This window comes from Trichomycterus rosablanca, chromosome 2 (genome assembly GCF_030014385.1).
Source record: "Trichomycterus rosablanca isolate fTriRos1 chromosome 2, fTriRos1.hap1, whole genome shotgun sequence".
In the NCBI taxonomy this organism is placed as follows: domain Eukaryota; kingdom Metazoa; phylum Chordata; class Actinopteri; order Siluriformes; family Trichomycteridae; genus Trichomycterus; species Trichomycterus rosablanca.
The window spans coordinates 47,915,944-47,936,694 of NC_085989.1; the positions used below are offsets into that span (position 1 = coordinate 47,915,944).

The 20,751-nt window shown below is 40.8% G+C and overlaps 1 protein-coding gene across 2 annotated transcripts in view; it reads left to right on the top strand.

The window, feature by feature from the left end:
• The window catches only part of LOC134334430 (RNA binding protein fox-1 homolog 3-like), a 177,951-nt gene that overhangs the window by 87,282 nt on the left and 69,918 nt on the right, over positions 1-20,751 (top strand). For both annotated transcript variants that reach the window (XM_063016747.1, XM_063016741.1), the window contains exon 3: positions 18,759-18,887. In XM_063016747.1, the coding sequence (XP_062872817.1) occupies positions 18,759-18,887 (129 nt within the window). The remainder of the gene's footprint in view (positions 1-18,758; positions 18,888-20,751) is intronic.

Below are 20,751 nucleotides of genomic sequence, written 5' to 3' on the forward strand. Positions count from 1 at the left end.
TTATTATCATTCTTACTGTTACTGTTATTACACTTATTTTATTGTTATTGTTGTTATTATTATTATTATTATCATTATTATTGTTACTATTATCATTACAATTATTTTTACTAGTATTATTATTTTAATTATTATAACTAGTACTATTATAACTAGCATTATCATTATTATTATAATTATTATTATTGTTAATATTATCATTACAATTATTATTTTTATTTGTATTATTATTATTATAATTTTTCTTACTATTATTACTAGTATTATTATTTTATTATTATTAGTAGTAGTAGTAGTATTTTTTCTTACTATTATTACTAGTATTATTATTTTATTATTATTATTATTATTATTATTATAAGTATTTTTTTCTTACTATTATTACTAGTATTATTATTATTTTATTATTTTTATTACTATTATTATTATTATAGTTACATTTATTATCATTATTATTTTTATTATTACTATTATTGCTATTTTAATAATGTTACTATAATAATAATTGGTAGTATTATTAATAATATTATTATTGTTGTGTTGGTAAACACCAAACTTTGGAGCTAAAAATTGTACCTCTGGCATTGGAACTAAATCATTTACTCCTGGAACAGAAACAAATGAGCTGAAAAAATTTATATATAAAAACTGATACTGAAATTGGACTTTTGGTAGTGGGCTTGGAAAGCAGGGTTTGTGATTTCTAGTGCAAGGCAATGCAACCCCCACTGAAATTATCTGATGTACGAAATTAAATCCCAAAAGTCCTGGGATTGCAAAGCCGTCCTGTAGGAACAGTGATGAATGGTTGAGGGTAGAAGGTGATACATGGTTAGCACTCACAGTTTTCTCATGACTTTGTTCAAATCCCTGTGAATTGTAGATGAGATCGAGTCGCTGTAATGTGTAGGACAAGCTTCACCAGCCGAATCCCGTCCTCCCGCCGAGCAGGAACAACTCCACAGCTGCATGAGCATCTCACACTGAGAATTCACTTACCATTATCACATTTACACATTTAAATGCTCGGGGTTAAATTAGCTGCCGGGGAGTACACTCGGCACGCAGTGGGGGCACGGCGGAGCAAGCGGATCAGGCTCATGAGCGCCCTGCAGGGGTGTAATGAACCCCTCTGATTGTGCCGGCTATGAAAGCGGAGATCCCACTGAACTGTAAGAAACCACAGTGGATAAATGCTGTCGATTGGCTCATGATTACATCCCCATCTAAAACGCCACACTTACGCTGCTGCACCATAAAACAAACACAACACAAAATAACAGAAATTTAGCTTAAGCACTTGCCCCCACTTACCACTTATATAGCCAAAAGTATGTGGACATCCGACTATAACATTCATGTGGACTCTGGTCCACTCTTCTGCAACTTCTTTCCACAAGATTTTCTATTGTTTGTTGAAATTCATGCCCATTCACTCAACAGAGCATTTGTGAGGTTAGATCATGAATAATTGACATTTTAATTCAGCCCAAAGAGGTTCAATTGGGTTGACGTCCGAGGGTATATATTACATCCTTCAGATGTTTCTACAACTTGATTGGAGTCCATCTGTGGTAAATTCAGTTTATTGGACATGATTTAGAAAGGCACCCACCTGTTTATATAAGGTCCCATAGTAGACAGTGCATGTCAGAGCACAAACCAAACCATGAAGTCCAAGGAATCATCTGTAGACCTCCAAGACAGGATTGTATCTGGGGAAGGGTACGCAAATGTCTGCAGCATTGAAGGTCCCAATGAAGCACAGTGGCCTCCATCATCCATGTATGGAAGAAGTTTGGAACCACCAGGACTCTTCCTAGAGCTGAGCGATCGGGAAAGACGGGCCTTGGCCAGGGAGGTGATTAAGAACCCGATGGTCACTCTGAAAGAGCTCCAGCGTATCCTTGTGGAGATGGGACATGAAACCAGAATTGAACTTTTTGGCCTGAATGCCAAGCGTCATGTCTGGAGGAAACCAGGCACCGCTCATCACATGGCTAATGTCATCCCTACAGTGAAGCATGGTGGTGGCGGCATCATGATGTGGGGATGTTTTTTAGCAGCAGGACTTGGGCGACTAGTCCTGATAGAAGGAAAGATGAATGCAGCTAAGTACACCAAGATCCTACAATGATAACCTGCTCCTGAGCGCTCTGGACCTCAGACTGGGGTGAAGATTTATCTTCCAACAGGACAACGACCCTAAACACACAGCCAAGAGAACAAAGGAGTGGCTTCAGGACAACTCTGTGAATGTCCTTGAGTGGCCCAGCCAGAGCCCAAACTTGAACCTGATTGAACATCTCTGGAGAGATCTGAAAATGACTGTGTACCGACGCTCCCCATCCAACCTGACGGAGCTTGAGAGGTCCTGCAAAGAAGAATGAGAGAAACTGCCCAAAAATATGTGTGCCAAGCTTGTAGCATCAAACTCAAAAAGACTTGAGGCTGTAATTGCTGCCAAAGGTGCTTCAACAAAGTATTGAGCAAAGGCTGTAAATACTTCTGTACATGAATACTTTCCGGATACACTGTACATGTGGAGCTTTCAGACTGGATCTGATGGTTATTCCACACAAATGCAGATTTGTCTCATATTCACACTTTGGTGACGTTTTACTGCACCGGTGTAACATCCAGGGTGTGTTTTCGCCTGCTGCCCTATACCTATGCAGCCATATACTGTATTTTTATTTTGATGTATGCGGCAGAGATGTTCACAAGTCACAAAATACGAGTCTGAGTCGAGTCACGAGTCTTTAGGCTAGAGTCCGAGTCAAGTCACGAGTCAATATAATCTACACAAAACATATATTGGAAATGTAGCGTAGAAATAAACAAATAATCTGTAAATTCAGATAAAAAACAACAACAGATTAGCGACTATATTTTGTTGTTTTATTTAGTGCCTTTACTTTCCTAGGTAAAAGCTTCAACTGATACTTTTGTTTTCATTGCAAATTACGGCACAGCGGCCAAAATCCCAAACACAGCAAAACATCCATAACCACTGCTTACCTTAGCTTATGTTCTTCCAGATGCTATTAAATTTATAACCGTGTGTCCCATTAGGAATAGAATCCGTTATTTTGTAAATGTGCTTATAATTAAAAACCTCCAAACTTTTCCCGGTTGTGAAGTAAAACACGAACTCGTTAGAAAGCCAATCAAGCGTTTTATTAACAATCATCTGTGTGATGCAAACTGAATAAATGCAAATAACAGCATTTCTTACTAAAAATTAAAATCAGAAGGTCTGATTGGTTCAGAAAGTGGTCTTCAACCATTAGCGGCAATTCTGTAGGTGCGTTTCATTCACACCAGCTGTTCCTGTGAAGTGCACTACATGGGGTATTCCTTCGGATGCAGTGGTGTAAAGCACGCCGCCACTGGACTCTAGAGCAGTGGAGACGTGTTCTCTGGAGTGACGAATCATGCTTCTCCGTCTGGCAATCCGATGGACGAGTCTGGGTTTGGCGGTTGCCAGGAGAACGGTACTTGTCTGACTGCATTGTGCCAAGTGTAAAGTTTGGTGGAGGGGGGATTATGGTGTGGGGTTGTTTTTCAGGAGTTGGGCTCGGCCCCTTAGTTCCAGTGAAAGGAACTCTTAATGCTTCAGCATACCAAGAGATTTTGGACAATTTCATGCTCCCAACTTTGTGGGAACAGTTTGGGGATGGCCCCTTCCTGTTCCAACATGACTGCGCACCAGTGCACAAAGCAAGGTCCAGAAAGACATGGATGAGCGAGTTTGGTGTGGAAGAACTTGACTGGCTTGCACCTCAACCCGATAGAACACCTTTGGGATGAATTAGAGCGAAGACTGCGAGCCAGCCCTTCTCGTCCAACATCAGTGTCTGACCTCACAAATGTGCTTCTGGAGGAACGGTCATAAATTCCCAAAAACACACTCCTAAACCTTGTGAAAAGCCTTCCCAGAAGAGTTGAAGCTGTTATAGCTGCAAAGTGTGGGCCAACATCGTATTAAACACTATGGGTTAAGAATGGGACGTCACTCAAGTTCATATGTGTGTGAAGGCAGACGAGCGAATACTTTTGGCAGTATAGTGCATTTTTTGTCATTTTTGAAAGTCACGAGTCGAGTCAGAGTCATTTGAAACGAGTCCGAGTCGAGTCTCAAGTCACTGTTACCCCTTTTCCACCGATGCGAAACGGTTCCGGTTCTGGTTCGCAAACTTGATTTTGAACAGGTTCCCCATGTTTCCACTGAAAAAAAGAGGTTCCAGACAGCGAACTAGTGTCTAATCTGGCACCACAGAATACTCGGTTTTTCAGCACGAACCGTGACGTAATCGGTGGGCGTGTCAGAGTGTCGAGATTTGGGTGCTTTGCTAAACCACTGTGCTGGTGTCTCGTATGGAGCTTAATGCTGCATTTTTATCTTTTAAAGTTCACCTGATTGGATTTTGAGCCAGTTTGCCGCTGATATTTTCAAAGCGTCTTAAAAAAGATGAATTGTGTGATATGACGGTAAAAGTGACCCAGACAGTACAAAAAACGCTTAACGTGAAAAATAAAGCGTAACGTGACTTATTGTACTAAAACAACGACCGATGAATTTGGGCAGTACAGAGCACTTATAACCAGTACATAGCACTTATAACCTGTAATAATGGTGATAAATGGAGTGTTTCTATGTCATCCTTTTAGTACATTCAGCCACGTTTTTTGCTTTGTTTTTATGTGAAGCTTTTTCGACTCTCCCGAAAAGATTCAGAACCTCGAGCTGCATAAACACCACAGGTGAAGTAAATTCAGTTAAACACAGACACATGTGGAGCTTTTAGACTGGATTTGATGGTTATTTCACACAGATGTTTGTTCGTGTCGTGGAACTTTAGTGATGTTTTATCGCTCAGTTATTTGCGCCGAGAGTCGCGGTGAGAGCGAAGCTCAAAACGCTTCTCACGTCAATGAACTAAAGAAAACAACAACTGCGACAAACACGTCTCGGTCTTCTTATCACGATAGCTGATCAATGCTTTTTGCATAAAAATGAACATCTGTAACAACAGCACAAATGCTCGCACATAATCGACACGCGCCGCCATCATGTTACTACTCTTTACTTTTGTTGTGTAACGCACACCGTTGATGACGCAGCTTGGTTCTCAAAAACTGGTGGAAACGCGAGTCGGTTCTCTACAAAACACCAAGGTTCAAAGAAACCTGAACAGAACCGGTTCAAGAACCATGGTTCTTTTGGTGGAAAAGCGCTACGTGTGTGCAACTTATGTGCGACTCGGACTCGAGTCCCCATCTCTGGTATGCAGCACATTTTTTTTGTCACAGAAACTCTGCAGAAAAAAATATCATGAATTTAAGCTCAGCTTTATCTTTCATCTGACCATCTAAGGCGAGGCGGAATGGATCAAAGCAACTGTACGTCTTTGTGTCACTTGCTTCTCTTTGAAGTGCTAAAGAAAGTGGTAAAGAAGACACTCGGAGCATCTTCGTCTTATCCTTCTTACTGTAGCGCTTTCTAAGAACTCAGAATCTTCCCACAAATCCTCAGCACAAAGCAGACGTTCAGCCACGATAAATAAATCATTCTGAGGCTGGATGACAGATCCGTCTACAACATTTTATGGATTTTTATAGAGCTGTTATCCACTGAATAGACTTGTGGGATTGTTTTCTTCAGGAACGTTCTGTCTTCTGACATCTGTCCTCATGGTTCTCTCTGATTTAACAAAAAAAAGGGTTCAATTTCCGAACACGTTGGATAACCGAATAAGAACACATACCTATGTTCACTATACACTGATCAGACATAACATTATGACCACTGCCAAAACAGCCGTGACCTGTGGAGGCATGGACTCCACTAGACCCCTGAAGGTGTGCTGTGGTATCAGGCACCAAGATGTCAGCAGCAGATCCTTTAACTCCTGTAAGTTGTGAGGTGGGGCCTCCATGGATCGGACTTGTTTGTCCAGCACATCCCACAGATGCTTGTTTGGATCGAGATCTGGGGAATTTAGAGGGCAAGTCAACACTTCAAACTGGTTGTTGTGCTCCTCAACCCATTCCTGAACCATTTAAGCTTTGTGTCAGGGCGCATCATCCTGCTGAAAGAGACCACAGCCATCAGGTAATACCATTTCCATGAAAGGGTGAACATGGTCTGGAACAATGCTTAGGTAGGTGGTACGTGTCAAAGTAACATCCACATGGATGGTAGGACCCAAGGTAACCCAGCAGAACATCGCCCAAAGCATCACACTGCCTCTGCCGGATTGCCTTCTTCTCATAGTGCATCCTGGTGCCATGTGTTCCCCAGGTAAGCGACGCACACGCACCCGGCCATCCACATGATGTAAAAGAAAACATGATTCATCAGACCAGGCCACCTTCTTCCATTGCTCCGTGGTCCAGTTCCGATGCTCATGTGCCCATTGTTGGTGATTTCGGTGGTGGACAGGGGTCAGCATGGGCACCCTGACTGGTCTGCAACTATGCAGCCCCATACGCAACAACCTGTGATGCACTGTGTATTCTGACACCTTTCTATCAGAACCAGCATTTACTTCTTCAGCAGTTTGAGCTACAGTAGCTCGTCTGTTGGCTCGGACCACATGGGCCAGCCTTCGCTCCCCACGTGCATCAATGAGCCTTGGCCGCCCATGACCCTGTCGCCGGTTTACCACTGTTCCTTACTTGGACCACTTTTGATAGATACTGACCACTGCAGACCGGGAACAGAACAAGAAAAAATTAAAAAGAAAGAAAAGTTAAAAAAAAAACGCCCCCCAACCCCCTCCCACCACATGAAGATTAATTGTATAATCTTCTTGCCTGGCAGCTGTTCAATCCAATCACTTTAAATATCAGCTTGTTAGGCCAGTGGGAGAGAGATGCTGAGAACTGCACTTTTGCTGGTGCTGCTGGTGTGTGTGTGTGTGTGTGTGTGTGTGTTGATTACAGTAAATGGAGTTGAGGGCCGGTCCAGCAACACGAAAATACGGCCGGGCAAAGGACTTTTACCGATGACAGTTGACTGACGATTATCCAATCAAACTGTGATACACTTAACCCTGCATACATCGGCACACACACACACACACACACACACACACAGCCACACACACCGCTATGAATACACACTTATACCAGCACCACACATACTACCATGATACACTCACACACAGACTACCATGATACACTCACACACATACAGTGTATCACAAAAGTGAGTACACCCCTCACATTTCTGCAGATATTTAAGTATATCTTTTCATGGGACAACAAAATGACACTTTGACACAATGAAAAGTAGTCTGTGTGCAGCTTATATAACAGTGTACATTTATTCTTCCCTCAAAATAACTCAATATACAGCCATTAATGTCTAAACCACCGGCAACAAAAGTGAGTACACCCCTTAGTGAAAGTTCCTGAAGTGTCAATATTTTGTGTGGCCACCATTATTTCCCAGAACTGCCTTAACTCTCCTGGGCATGGAGTTTACCAGAGCTTCACAGGTTGCCACTGGAATGCTTTTCCACTCCTCCATGACGACATCACGGAGCTGGCGGATATTCGAGACTTTGCGCTCCTCCACCTTCCGCTTGAGGATGCCCCAAAGATGTTCTATTGGGTTTAGGTTTGGAGACATGCTTGGCCAGTCCATCACCTTTACGCTCAGCCTCTTCAATAAAGCAGTGGTCGTCTTAGAGGTGTGTTTGGGGTCATTATCATGCTGGAACACTGCCCTGCGACCCAGTTTCCGGAGGGAGGGGATCATGCTCTGCTTCAGTATTTCACAGTACATATTGGAGTTCATGTGTCCCTCAATGAAATGTAACTCCCCAACACCTGCTGCACTCATGCCGCCCCAGACCATGGCATTCCCACCACCATGCTTGACTGTAGGCATGACACACTTATCTTTGTACTCCTCACCTGATTGCCGCCACACATGCTTGAGACCATCTGAACCAAACAAATTAATCTTGGTCTCATCAGACCATAGGACATGGTTCCAGTAATCCATGTCCTTTGTTGACATGTCTTCAGCAAACTGTTTGCGGGCTTTCTCGTGTAGAGACTTCAGAAGAGGCTTCCTTCTGGGGTGACAGCCATGCAGACCAATTTGATGTAGTGTGCGGCGTATGGTCTGAGCACTGACAGGCTGACCCTCCCACCTTTTCAATCTCTGCAGCAATGCTGACAGCACTCCTGCGCCTATCTTTCAAAGACAGCAGTTGGATGTGACGCTGAGCACGTGCACTCAGCTTCTTTGGACGACCAACGCGAGGTCTGTTCTGAGTGGACCCTGCTCTTTTAAAACGCTGGATGATCTTGGCCACTGTGCTGCAGCTCAGTTTCAGGGTGTTGGCCATCTTCATGTAGCGCAACAATTCGTCTTTTAAGATCCTCAGAGAGTTCTTTGCCATGAGGTGCCATGTTGGAACTTTCAGTGACCAGTATGAGAGAGTGTGAGAGCTGTACTACTAAATTGAACACACCTGCTCCCTATGCACACCTGAGACCTAGTAACACTAACGAGTCACATGACATTTTGGAGGGAAAATGACAAGCAGTGCTCAATTTGGACATTTAGGGGTGTAGTCTCTTAGGGGTGTACTCACTTTTGTTGCCGGTGGTTTAGACATTAATGGCTGTATATTGAGTTATTTTGAGGGAAGAATAAATTTACACTGTTATATAAGCTGCACACAGACTACTTTTCATTGTGTCAAAGTGTCATTTTGTCAGTGTTGTCCCATGAAAAGATATACTTAAATATCTGCAGAAATGTGAGGGGTGTACTCACTTTTGTGATACACTGTACTACCATGATACACTGCTCGAACAGGTGTGTGTGTGTGTGTGTGTGTGTGTGTGTAAGCAGTGGGGCTATAAAGGAGAATAAACCAGGCAGATAGAGTCGTGGTGATGATGCAGATAATGAAGCTGGTGGTCATTATGGTTCTGATGGGGGCAGTAATGCTGCACACTGTTACTCCTGATGAACAAATGCTGCCACCAACCGAGAGATTCATCACCCAACACAACTACTGCACTGTGTGGATTACGAGTGTGTGGATTATGGACAAAAGTATTGGGACACCTGACCATGAGCTTGTTGGACGTCCCATTCCAAAAGCATGGGCATTTATATTGAATTTCTCCTTCTTTTCTATGTAGCTTTAATATCATCCACCCATCATCAGCTTTTCTACAAGACTTTGGAGCATACCTGTGGGGATTTGTGCCTATTTAGTCAATAAAGTCAGTGACCAGAATGTTAAAAACCATATCATATCCCAACCCAACCATATCTCCTTGTAACATTTTTATACACTTGTCAGCAAAGCATGTGACACAAACAACTAAATTCAATCATTAGGAGGGGCGTCCACAAAGTTTTGGCTCTAGAGTGCATCTATAACTGGCCCTTTGTGTTCTTAGCATGTAAGTGGGTCCTAAGGTAAGCTTTATGGAGCAATGCGTACCTGCTCCTCCTTCCAGCCCCATGAAAGCAAAACAGGAATCTCAAGACTTTGTATAGATTGTTGGTTAGTGGATACTGAAACACAGTCTCTCACACACTGGTGTTCAGCATGTCTATCACAGCTACAACGCTTCAACTCAGATGCTAAGTAAAGTTAGAGCCCTAAAGACCCTAGGTGCCCAGTCTTGTATGCAGTGGGGACCTAAGTGTGCAGTACTGTGAGTTGTTGATGCAGGTGTGTATTTGTAATGTACAGTGTATCACAAAAGTGAGTACACCCCTCACATTTCTGCAAATATTTCATTATATCTTTTCATGGGACAACACTATAGACATGAAACTTGGATATAAGTTAGAGTAGTCAGTGTACAGCTTGTATAGCAGTGTAGATTTACTGTCTTCTGAAAATAACTCAACACACAGCCATTAATGTCTAAATAGCTGGCAACATAAGTGAGTACACCCCACAGTGAACATGTCCAAATTGTGCCCAAAGTGTCAATATTTTGTGTGACCACCATTATTATCCAGCACTGCCTTAACCCTCCTGGGCATGGAATTCACCAGAGCTGCACAGGTTGCTACTGGAATCCTCTTCCACTCCTCCATGATGACATCACGGAGCTGGTGGATGTTAGACACCTTGAACTACTCCACCTTCCACTTGAGGATGCGCCACAGGTGCTCAATTGGGTTTAGTCCATCACCTTTACCTTCAGCTTCCTCAGCAAGGCAGTTGTCATCTTGGAGGTTGTGTTTGGGGTCGTTATCCTGTTGGAAAACTGCCATGAGGCCCAGTTTTCGAAGGGAGGGGATCATGCTCTGTTTCAGAATGTCACAGTACATGTTGGAATTCATGTTTCCCTCAATGAACTGCAGCTCCCCAGTGCCAGCAACACTCATGCAGCCCAAGACCAGGATGCTACCACCACCATGCTTGACTGTAGGCAAGATACAGTTGTCTTGGTACTTCTTACCAGGGCACCGCCACACATGCTGGACACCATCTGAGCCAAACAAGTTTATCTTGGTCTCGTCAGACCACAGGGCATTCCCGTGATCCATGTTCTTGGACTGCTTGTCTTCAGCAAACTGTTTGCGGGCTTTCTTGTGCGTCAGCTTCCTTCTGGGATGACGACCATGCAGACCGAGTTGATGCAGTGTGCGGCGTATGGTCTGAGCACTGACAGGCTGACCTCCCACGTCTTCAACCTCTGCAGCAATGCTGGCAGCACTCATGTGTCTATTTTTTAAAGCCAACCTCTGGATATGACGCCGAACACGTGGACTCAACTTCTTTGGTCGACCCTGGCGAAGCCTGTTCCGAGTGGAACCTGTCCTGGAAAACCGCTGTATGACCTTGGCCACCATGCTGTAGCTCAGTTTCAGGGTGTTAGCAATCTTCTTATAGCCCAGGCCATCTTTGTGGAGAGCAACAATTCTATTTCTCACATCCTCAGAGAGTTCTTTGCCATGAGGTGCCATGTTGAATATCCAGTGGCCAGTATGAGAGAATTGCACCCAAAACACCAAATTTAACAGCCCTGCTCCCCATTTACACCTGGGACCTTGACACATGACACCAGGGAGGGACAACGACACATTTGGGCACAATTTGGACATGTTCTCTGTGGGGTGTACTCACTTATGTTGCCAGCTATTTAGACATTAATGGCTGTGTGTTGAGTTATTTTCAGAAGACAGTAAATCTACACTGCTATACAAGCTGTACACTGACTACTCTAAGTTATATCCAAGTTTCATGTCTATAGTGTTGTCCCATGAAAAGATATAATGAAATATTTGCAGAAATGTGAGGGGTGTACTCACTTTTGTGATACACTGTATGTGGTTCTTACACAGTGGTGTAGATCCTGTTGCTTTAGTTTAGCACTGACAGTGTGATTGATGGTACAGAATAATTACAGGTACAGGTACAACTATTTAAGACACACCCATTTCTTACAGGTCATAACATCTTTAACCACAAACAATGGTGTTAAAGTAGGTTCTACCAAAGAGCTTAATGACTTTTAATGTGGCACTTTCAACCTACTTATCAAATCAGCTCAGTAAATCTTTACCCTGCTAGATTAGCTGCAGGAGCTTTCTGAATTATCACTATAGGTGTTGGTTACTGGGACATTTTTTATCACTGTGGTTGTTGGTTTTATCACTATGGTTGTTCTTTTTATAACTATGGTTGTTTTTATCACTGTGGTTGTTTTAATCACTATAGTTGTTGTTTTAATCACTATAGTTGTTGTTTTTATCACTGTGGTTGTTGTTTTTATCACTATGGTTGTTGTTTTTATAACTGGTTGTTTTTATCACTATGGTTGTTTTTATCACTGCGGTTGTTGTTTTTATCACTCTGTTGTTTTTATTACTGTGTTGTTGTTTTTATCACTGTGGTTGTTGTTTTTATCACTCTGGTTGTTTTTATCACTATGGTTGTTGTTTTATCACTGTGGTTGTTGTTTTTATTACTATGGTTGTTGTTTTTATCACTGCGGTTGTTGTTTTTATCACTATGGTTGTTGTTTTTATCACTATAGTTGTTATCACTATGACTGTTGGGTTTTTCATTGTGGTTGTAGTTTAATCACTGTGGTTGTTGCTTTTATTATTTTATTATTGCTTTTATCACTGTGGTTGTTGTTTTGATCACTATGGTTGTTGTTTTTATCACTGTGGCTGTTGTTTTTATCACTGCAGTTGTTGTTTTTATCACTGCGGTTGTTGTTTTTATCACTGCGTTAGTTTTTATCACTGCGGTTGTTGTTTTTATCACTATGGTTGTTTTTATCACTGCGGATGTTGTTTTTATCACTATGGTTGTTTTATCACTATGGTTGTTGTTTTTATCACTGCGGTTGTTGTTTTTATCACTGTGGTTGTTGTTTTTATCACTATGGTTGTTGTTTTTATCACTGCGGTTGTTTTTATCACTATGGTTGTTGTTTTTATCACTATGGTTGTTTTATCACTATGGCTGTTGTTTTTATCACTATGGTTGTTGTTTTTATCACTGCGGTTGTTGTTTTTATCACTGTGGTTGTTGTTTTTATCACTATGGTTGTTTTTATCACTGCGGTTGTTTTTATCACTATGGTTGTTGTTTTTATCACTATGGTTGTTTTATCACTATGGTTGTTGTTTTTATCACTGAGGTTGTTGTTTTTATCACTGTGGTTGTTTTTATCACTGCGGTTGTTGTTTTTATCACTATGGTTGTTGTTTCTATCACTGCGGTTGTTGTTTTTATCACTGTGGTTGTTGTTTTTATCACTGCGGTTGTGGTTTTTATCACTATGGTTGTTGTTTTTATCACTGTGGCTGTTGTTTTTATCACTGCGGTTGTTTTTATCACTGCGGTTGTTTTTATCACTGCGGTTGTTGTTTTTATCACTATGGTTGTTGTTTTTATTACTATGGTTGTTGTTTTTATCACTGCGGTTGTTGTTTTTATCACTGCGGTTGTTGTTTTTATCACTGCGTTAGTTTTTATCACTGCGGTTGTTGTTTTTATCACTATGGTTGTTGTTTTTATCACTGCGGTTGTTGTTTTTATCACTATGGTTGTTTTATCACTATGGTTGTTGTTTTTATCACTGCGGTTGTTGTTTTTATCACTGTGGTTGTTGTTTTTATCACTGCGGTTGTTTTTATCACTATGGTTGCTGTTTTTATCACTATGGTTGTTTTATCACTATGGTTGTTGTTTTTATTACTGAGGTTGTTGTTTTTATCACTGCGGTTGTTTTTATCACTGCGGTTGTTGTTTTTATCACTGCGGTTGTTGTTTTTATCACTGCGGATGTTGTTTTTATCACTGCGGTTGTTGTTTTTATCACTGCGGTTGTTGTTTTTATCACTGTGGTTGTTTTTATCACTATGGTTGCTGTTTTTATCACTATGGTTGTTTTATCACTATGGTTGTTGTTTTTATTACTGAGGTTGTTGTTTTTATCACTGCGGTTGTTTTTATCACTGCGGTTGTTGTTTTTATCACTATGGTTGTTGTTTCTATCACTGCGGATGTTGTTTTTATCACTGCGGTTGTTGTTTTTATCACTGCGGTTGTGGTTTTTATCACTATGGTTGTTGTTTTTATCACTGTGGCTGTTGTTTTTATCACTGCGGTTGTTTTTATCACTGCGGTTGTTGTTTTTATCACTATGGTTGTTGTTTTTATCACTATGGTTGTTGTTTTTATCACTGCGGTTAATGTTTTTATTACTATGGTTGTTGTTTTTATCACTATGGTTGTTGTTTTTATCACTGCAGTTGTCTTTTTCACTGCGGTTGTTGTTTTATCACTACGGTTGTTGTTTTTATCACTGCGGTTAATGTTTTTGTTACTATGGTTGTTGTTTTTATCACTATGGTTGTTGTTTTTATCACTGCGGTTGTCTTTATCACTGCGGTTGTTGTTTTATCACTATGGTTGTTGTTTTTATCACTGCGGTTGTTGTTTTTATCACTATGGTTGTTGTTTTATCACTGTGGTTGTTGTTCTTATCACTGTGGTTGTTGTTTTTATTACTATGGTTGTTGTTTTTATCACTGCGGTTGTTGTTTTTATCACTGTGGTTGTTGTTTTTATCACTATAGTTGTTATCACTATGACTGTTGGGTTTTTCATTGTGGTTGTAGTTTAATCACTGTGGTTGTTGCTTTTATTATTTTATTATTGCTTTTATGACTGTGGTTGTTGTTTTGATCACTATGGTTGTTGTTTTTATCACTGTGGCTGTTGTTTTTATTACTGCGGTTGTTGTTTTTATCACTGCGGTTGTTGTTTTTATCACTGCGTTTGTTTTTATCACTATGGTTGTTGTTTTTATCACTGTGGTTGTTGTTTTTATCACTATGGTTGTTTTTATCACTATGGTTGTTTTATCACTATGGTTGTTGTTTTTATCACTGCGGTTGCTGTTTTTATCACTGTGGTTGTTGTTTTTATCACTATGGTTGTTGTTTTTATTACTGCGGTTGTTTTTATCACTATGGTTGTTTTATCACTATGGTTGTTGTTTTTATCACTGAGGTTGATCTTTTTATCACTGCGGTTGTTGTTTTTATCACTATGGTTGTGGTTTTTATCACTGTGGTTGTTGTTTTTATCACTATGGTTGTTGTTTTTATCACTGTGGCTGTTGTTTTTATCACTGCGGTTGTTGTTTTTATTACTGCGGTTGTTGTTTTTATCACTGCGGTTGTTGTTTTTATCACTATGGTTGTTGTTTTTATCACTATGGTTGTTTTTATCACTATGGTTGTTGTTTTTATCACTATGGTTGTTGTTTTTATCACTATGGTTGTTGTTTTTATCACTGCGGTTGTTGTTTTTATCACTGCGGTTGTTGTTTTTATCACTATGGTTGTTGTTTTTATCACTATGGTTGTTTTTATCACTATGGTTGTTGTTTTTATCACTGCGGTTAATGTTTTTATCACTGTATGTTGTTTTTATCACTGCGGTTGTTGTTTTTATCACTATGGTTGTTGTTTTTATCACTGCGGTTTTTTTTATCACTGCGGTTGTTGTTTTTATCACTATGGTTGTTGTTTTTATCACTATGGTTGTTGTTTTTATCACTGCGGTTGTTGTTTTTATCACTGCGGTTGTTGTTTTTATCACTATGGTTGTTGTTTTTATCACTATGGTTGTTTTTATCACTGCGGTTGTTGTTTTTATCACTATGGTTGTTTTTTTTATCACTGCGGTTGTTGTTTTTATCACTGTGGTTGTTGTTTTTATCACTGTGGCTGTTGTTTTTATCACTGCGGTTGTTTTTATCACTGCAGTTGTTGTTTTTATCACTATGGTTGTTTTATCACTGCAGTTGTTGTTTTTATCACTATGGTTGTTTTATCACTGCAGTTGTTGTTTTTATCACTATGGTTGTTTTTATCACTATGGTTGTTGTTTTTATCACTGCGGTTGTTTTTATTACTATGGTTGTTTTATCACTATGGTTGTTGTTTTTATTACTTTGGGTGTTGTTTTTATCTGTGGTTTTTGTTTTTATCACTGGCTGTTGTTTTTATCACTGTGGCTGTTGTTTTTATCACTGTGGCTGTTGTTTTTATCACTGCGGTTGTTGTTTTTATCAGTGGTTGTTGTTTTTATCACTGCGGTTGTTTTTATCACTATGGCTGTTGTTTTTATCACTGTGGTTGTTGTTTTTATCACTGCGGTTGTTGTTTTTATCACTGCGGTTGTGGTTTTTATCACTGTGGCTGTTGTTTTTATCACTGCGGTTGTTGTTTTTATCACTGCGGTTGTTTTATCACTTTTTTATCACTTTGGTTGTTGTTTTATCACTGTGGTTGTTGTTTTTTTATTGCTGTGGTTGTAGAATATTTGATTGTGGTTTTATTGGACCGTGTGATGAATGGAGAAAAAGTGACAGGACTGATAAGGGTATAATGACATGACCTTGTAGGTGAACCACAGTTCAGCCAGAGGTGTGTATGTGTATGTGTGTGTGTGTGTGTGTGTGTGTGTGTGTGTGTGTGTGTGTGTGTGTGTTGGTCTAAGCAACTGTTAAGCAGTGGTCATGATAGGCTGGGAGACAAAAGCTGTTTGTCACCGGCATCATCTGCAGCTGATCATCATCATCATCATTACATCATTACAGCTGCTTTATGATAGAAACATTGGCAGCACATGCTTTGGGCCTTCATTTTTTCTAAATGTATGTATGTGTGTGTGTGTGTGTGTGTGTCCTTGATTCTGAACGATGCTTGTGGGTCCCCATGTGCCAGCCAGGGGCTCGGCTCATTTTTCCCTGATGTGGCACGTCTGTACAGATGTGTGTAAATGTCTCATTGATGATGCTGTAACTACATCTAAATGACATGCCATTCATTTAAACATGACATGAGCTATAACACACACACACACACACATACTTTACTTCCATGCCGTCACAAGAATGTTGAACCAACCATACTGAATGCAGTTACAAGCACAAAGATCAATGCAGTTTCTGTTTGTGGATGTTTTTAGTCACTTAATTGAGTAAAAAGTAGTTGTGTGGAGGTTTGGAACTCTGTAGTTAAGTGAGACAGCAGTATGCTAGTGATTTTTATGCACCATACACCTCAGTGCTTGTTGACAACTCTGTAACTCTATGTGGTCTGGCACTTTAAGACTGAGTTCCACTTTTCTGTAATACCAATCACAGTTGGTCATGGACTATCTAGGAAAGAACTGACTTGTTGCAACAGTGGCTTCCTATTACAGCGTTGTGACGATCATCGGAACTGAATGTCCCAATACCTTTGTCTATATGGTGTGTGGGGAGCATGAAATTGTCCAAAATCTCTTGGTATGCTGAAGCATTAAGAGTTTCTTTCACTGGAACTAAGGGGCCGAGCCCAACTCCTGAAAAACATCCCAACACCATAATCCCCCCTCCACCAAACTTTACACTTGGTACAATGCAGTCAGACAAGTACTGTTCTCCTGGCAACCGCCAAACCCAGACTCATCCATTGGATTGCCAGACGGAGAAGCGTGATTCGTCACTCCAGAGAACACATCTCCACTGCTCTAGAGTCCAGTGGCGGCGTGCTTTACATCACTGCATCCGACTCTTTGCATTGCGCTTGGTGATGTAAGGCTTGGATGCAGCTGCTCTGTTATGGAAACCCATTCCATGAAGCTCTCTACACACTGTTCTTGAGCTAATCTGAAGGCCACATGAAGTTAAAATGAAGAAAGTTGGCAACCTCTATGCACTATGCTCCTAAGCATCCGCTGACCCCGCTCTGTCATTTTACGTGGCTACCATGTAGCCACTTCATGGCTGAGTTGCTGTCAATCCCAATCGCTTCCACTTATTCTTTCAGTAAGGATAACAAAGTGTGTTGTTTATTAGCCCCTTTTGGATCCATAATGAATGAATCTTGGTATTTTTGGATTTGGGTTGATGTGCTAGTGCTTGCAGAGCTTGTGAGAACAAACATTTACGGCATTTAGCAGACGCCTTTATCCAAAGGGCCTTCCTTGGGAACCTAACTGTGGCATCTTGGTGGTAGGGCTTGAACAAACTCCCTTTTGAATGCTAGACTAGTCCCTTAACCACTGAACTAAGAACAAGGAGATCCAGGACCTAATTAAACCACAAATTAAGACATAAGTTAGAATAACTGTGTGGTCATCCTGCTGACGTTCTCCCAAGATCTCAGTGATAACCCATCCAGAAAGACCAGAATAATCCCTAAAATACAGCTGAATCAGACCCAATCGTAGTCCTTGTCTATTGGCCTTTGCACTGTGGTGGTGGGTGAAGACCCAACACAGACGATTGGTTATTTAAAATAGATTTATATGACATCAGAGAGCTCCTGTATGCTAACAGCCTTTTGATATTTCCCTCCAATACGTGTATTTTTTCTATGTAAAATGCAGCAGGACCCCCTTCTGGGCTCACTGTGGCCCCCTGTTGTGAACCACCGGTGTACATCAGACAAGGGAATGATATTGTAGTGAAGTCGGGTGTAATAAGTACCTGGACCAATTGTGAATTAGCTATATTCTAGCAGATGATATGACTGGACAGGTATTTATAAGGGTGGTGACACAACAGAAGAAACTGCTCTGTGTCTGGTAGTTCTAGTTCACAGGGTTCTGTAGTGACTGCTGGAGGGGAGGAGTTTAAAAGGTTGTGTCAAGGGTGCGATGATTTGTCCTTCCTGTTACCTGGTTCTTGAAGAGTACAAGTCCTGGAGGGTGGGCCAGGGGCCACCTATGACATGTAACAGGGTTTTAGGTTGCATCTTTTGATGCCAAGACAGACTGTGCAAACTGACAATGGTTTTCTGAAGTACTCCCATGCCCACGTGGCTATATTTATCACTGTAGCATGATGGTTTCTCATGCTATTCCATCTGAGGGCTCAAAGGTTGTGTATATTTAACACTGGCTGCCAGTCTTGCTCTACACAGACTGAAGTTTCCGTGGATTCCATGAATCCTTTCACAATGTTATGTACGGTAGATGGTAAAAGATCAAAAAGATCATGTTCTTTTATTAAGAAACGTTCTTTTTGAACTGAAGGTGGTGACGATTCCTTCACCTGTTACCAGTTCATTTTCTTATTGTGGAACTATCCAAAATACTGAAGCTTCAATATTCTATCAACTTTTAACGCTATTTTGTCCCCCGTCCCAATTTTTTTGAGTGTGCCAATTGTAATACCAGCCAGCAAAAAATTTAAAGTGCAATCTCATGATTTTTAAAAAATCTTTTATTCAGACAGATGACGTGACGCAAACAGAGACGCTGCCGTCTTTAGAGTCGCCGGAGAAGCAGCAGCCCAAACGACTCCACGTCTCCAACATCCCCTTCCGCTTCCGAGACCCAGACCTCAGACAGATGTTCGGGGTAGGTGACTGAATTCTCTAAACACTAACACTGTTTTGTCTTTTTTTACTAATAAGAGTCAATAAACAAGATAAGAAAACTTTATTGTCCATTAAATGTACATAAAATGGAGATTTTTCTTTGACATTTTGGCACATAAATACTTAGACAATTTAAACACCTACAGCAACAATGCACATAGACTATTTAAGGAGGGGTTCTTATTTAGAATGATTTCTCATACCCATTCTCCCGGCTAGTTGGACCATAAGCCTGCACAATGGCGGCAGCTGGAATGATGAATGAGAAGGGTGTGTAGGGTCCACATAGACCTGATTTGTCTATTTGGTTATAGATCGAATGTATAAATTCCGAAGTGGTGGTTGTTTGTCGCCAATGACTACTGGCCTGGGTAACCAGCTGAGTTAGTAGGTTCCTGCTCCAGGACTCAATGTTAAAACCAAGAACAATCTCAATAAGTGATGTGTAAACCATAATCAGTATATAACTACAGATTCATTCGTTCAATTCACATTTATTTTAAAACAAAAGCTGTTTTAGAAAATTGATAAAATGGCAAAGACAGAATATAATAGAATGGAATACAATAGAACAGAACAAAATAGAATAGAATAAAATAGATTAGAATAGAACAGATTAGAAAAGAACAGATTCAAATAGAATAGATTGGAATAAATTAGAATAGATTCAATTAGAACAGAATAGAATAGAAGAGAGTATAATAAATTAGAATATTAAAGAATAAAATAGAATAGAATATATAAGAATAAAATAGAATACCTTTCTGTTTGTCACTTATACATATACAGGTGTACAGTACAAAAAAAAAAAATATATACAGTGTATCACAAAAGTGAGTACACCCCTCATGTTTCTGCAAATATTTTATTATATCTTTTCATGGAACAACACTATAGAAATAAAACTTGGATATAACTTAGAGTAGTCAGTGTACAACTTGTATAGCAGTGTAGATTTACTGTTTTCTGAAAATAACTCAACACACAGCCATTAATGTCTAAATGGCTGGCAACATAAGTGAGTACACCCCACAGTGAACATGTCTAAATTGTGCCCAAAGTGTCAATATTTTGTGTGACCACCATTATTATCCAGCACTGCCTTAACCCTCCTGGGCATAGAATTCACCAGAGCTGCACAGGTTGCTACTGGAATCCTCTTCCACCCCTCCATGATGACATCACGGAGCTGGTGGATGTTAGACACCTTGAACTCCTCCACCTTACACTTGAGGATGCGCCACAGGTGCTCAATTGGGTTTAGTCCATCACCTTTACCTTCAGCTTCCTCAGCAAGGCAGTTGTTATCTTGGAGGTTGTGTTTGGGGTCGTTATCCTGTTGGAAAACTGCCATGAGGCCCAGTTTTCGAAGGGAGGGGATCATTCTCTGTTTCAGAATGTCACAGTACATGTTGGAATTCATGTTTCCCTCAATGAACTGCAGCTCCCCAGTGCCAGCAACACTCATGCAGCCCAAGACCATGATGCTACCACCACCATGCTTGACTGTAGGCAAGATACAGTTGTCTTGGTACTTCTCACTAGGGCGCCGCCACACATGCTGGACACCATCTGAGCCAAACGAGTTTATCTTGGTCTCGTCAGACCACAGGGCATTCCAGTAATCCATGTTCTTGGACTGCTTGTCTTCAGCAAACTGTTTGCTGGCTTTCTTGTGCGTCAGCTTCCCTCTGGGATGAAGACCATGCAGACCGAGTTGATGCAGTGTGCGGCGTATGGTCTGAGCACTGACAGGCTGACCTCCCACGTCTTCAACCTCTGCAGCAATGCTGGCAGCACTCATGTGTCTATTTTTTAAAGCCAACCTCTGGATATGACGCCGA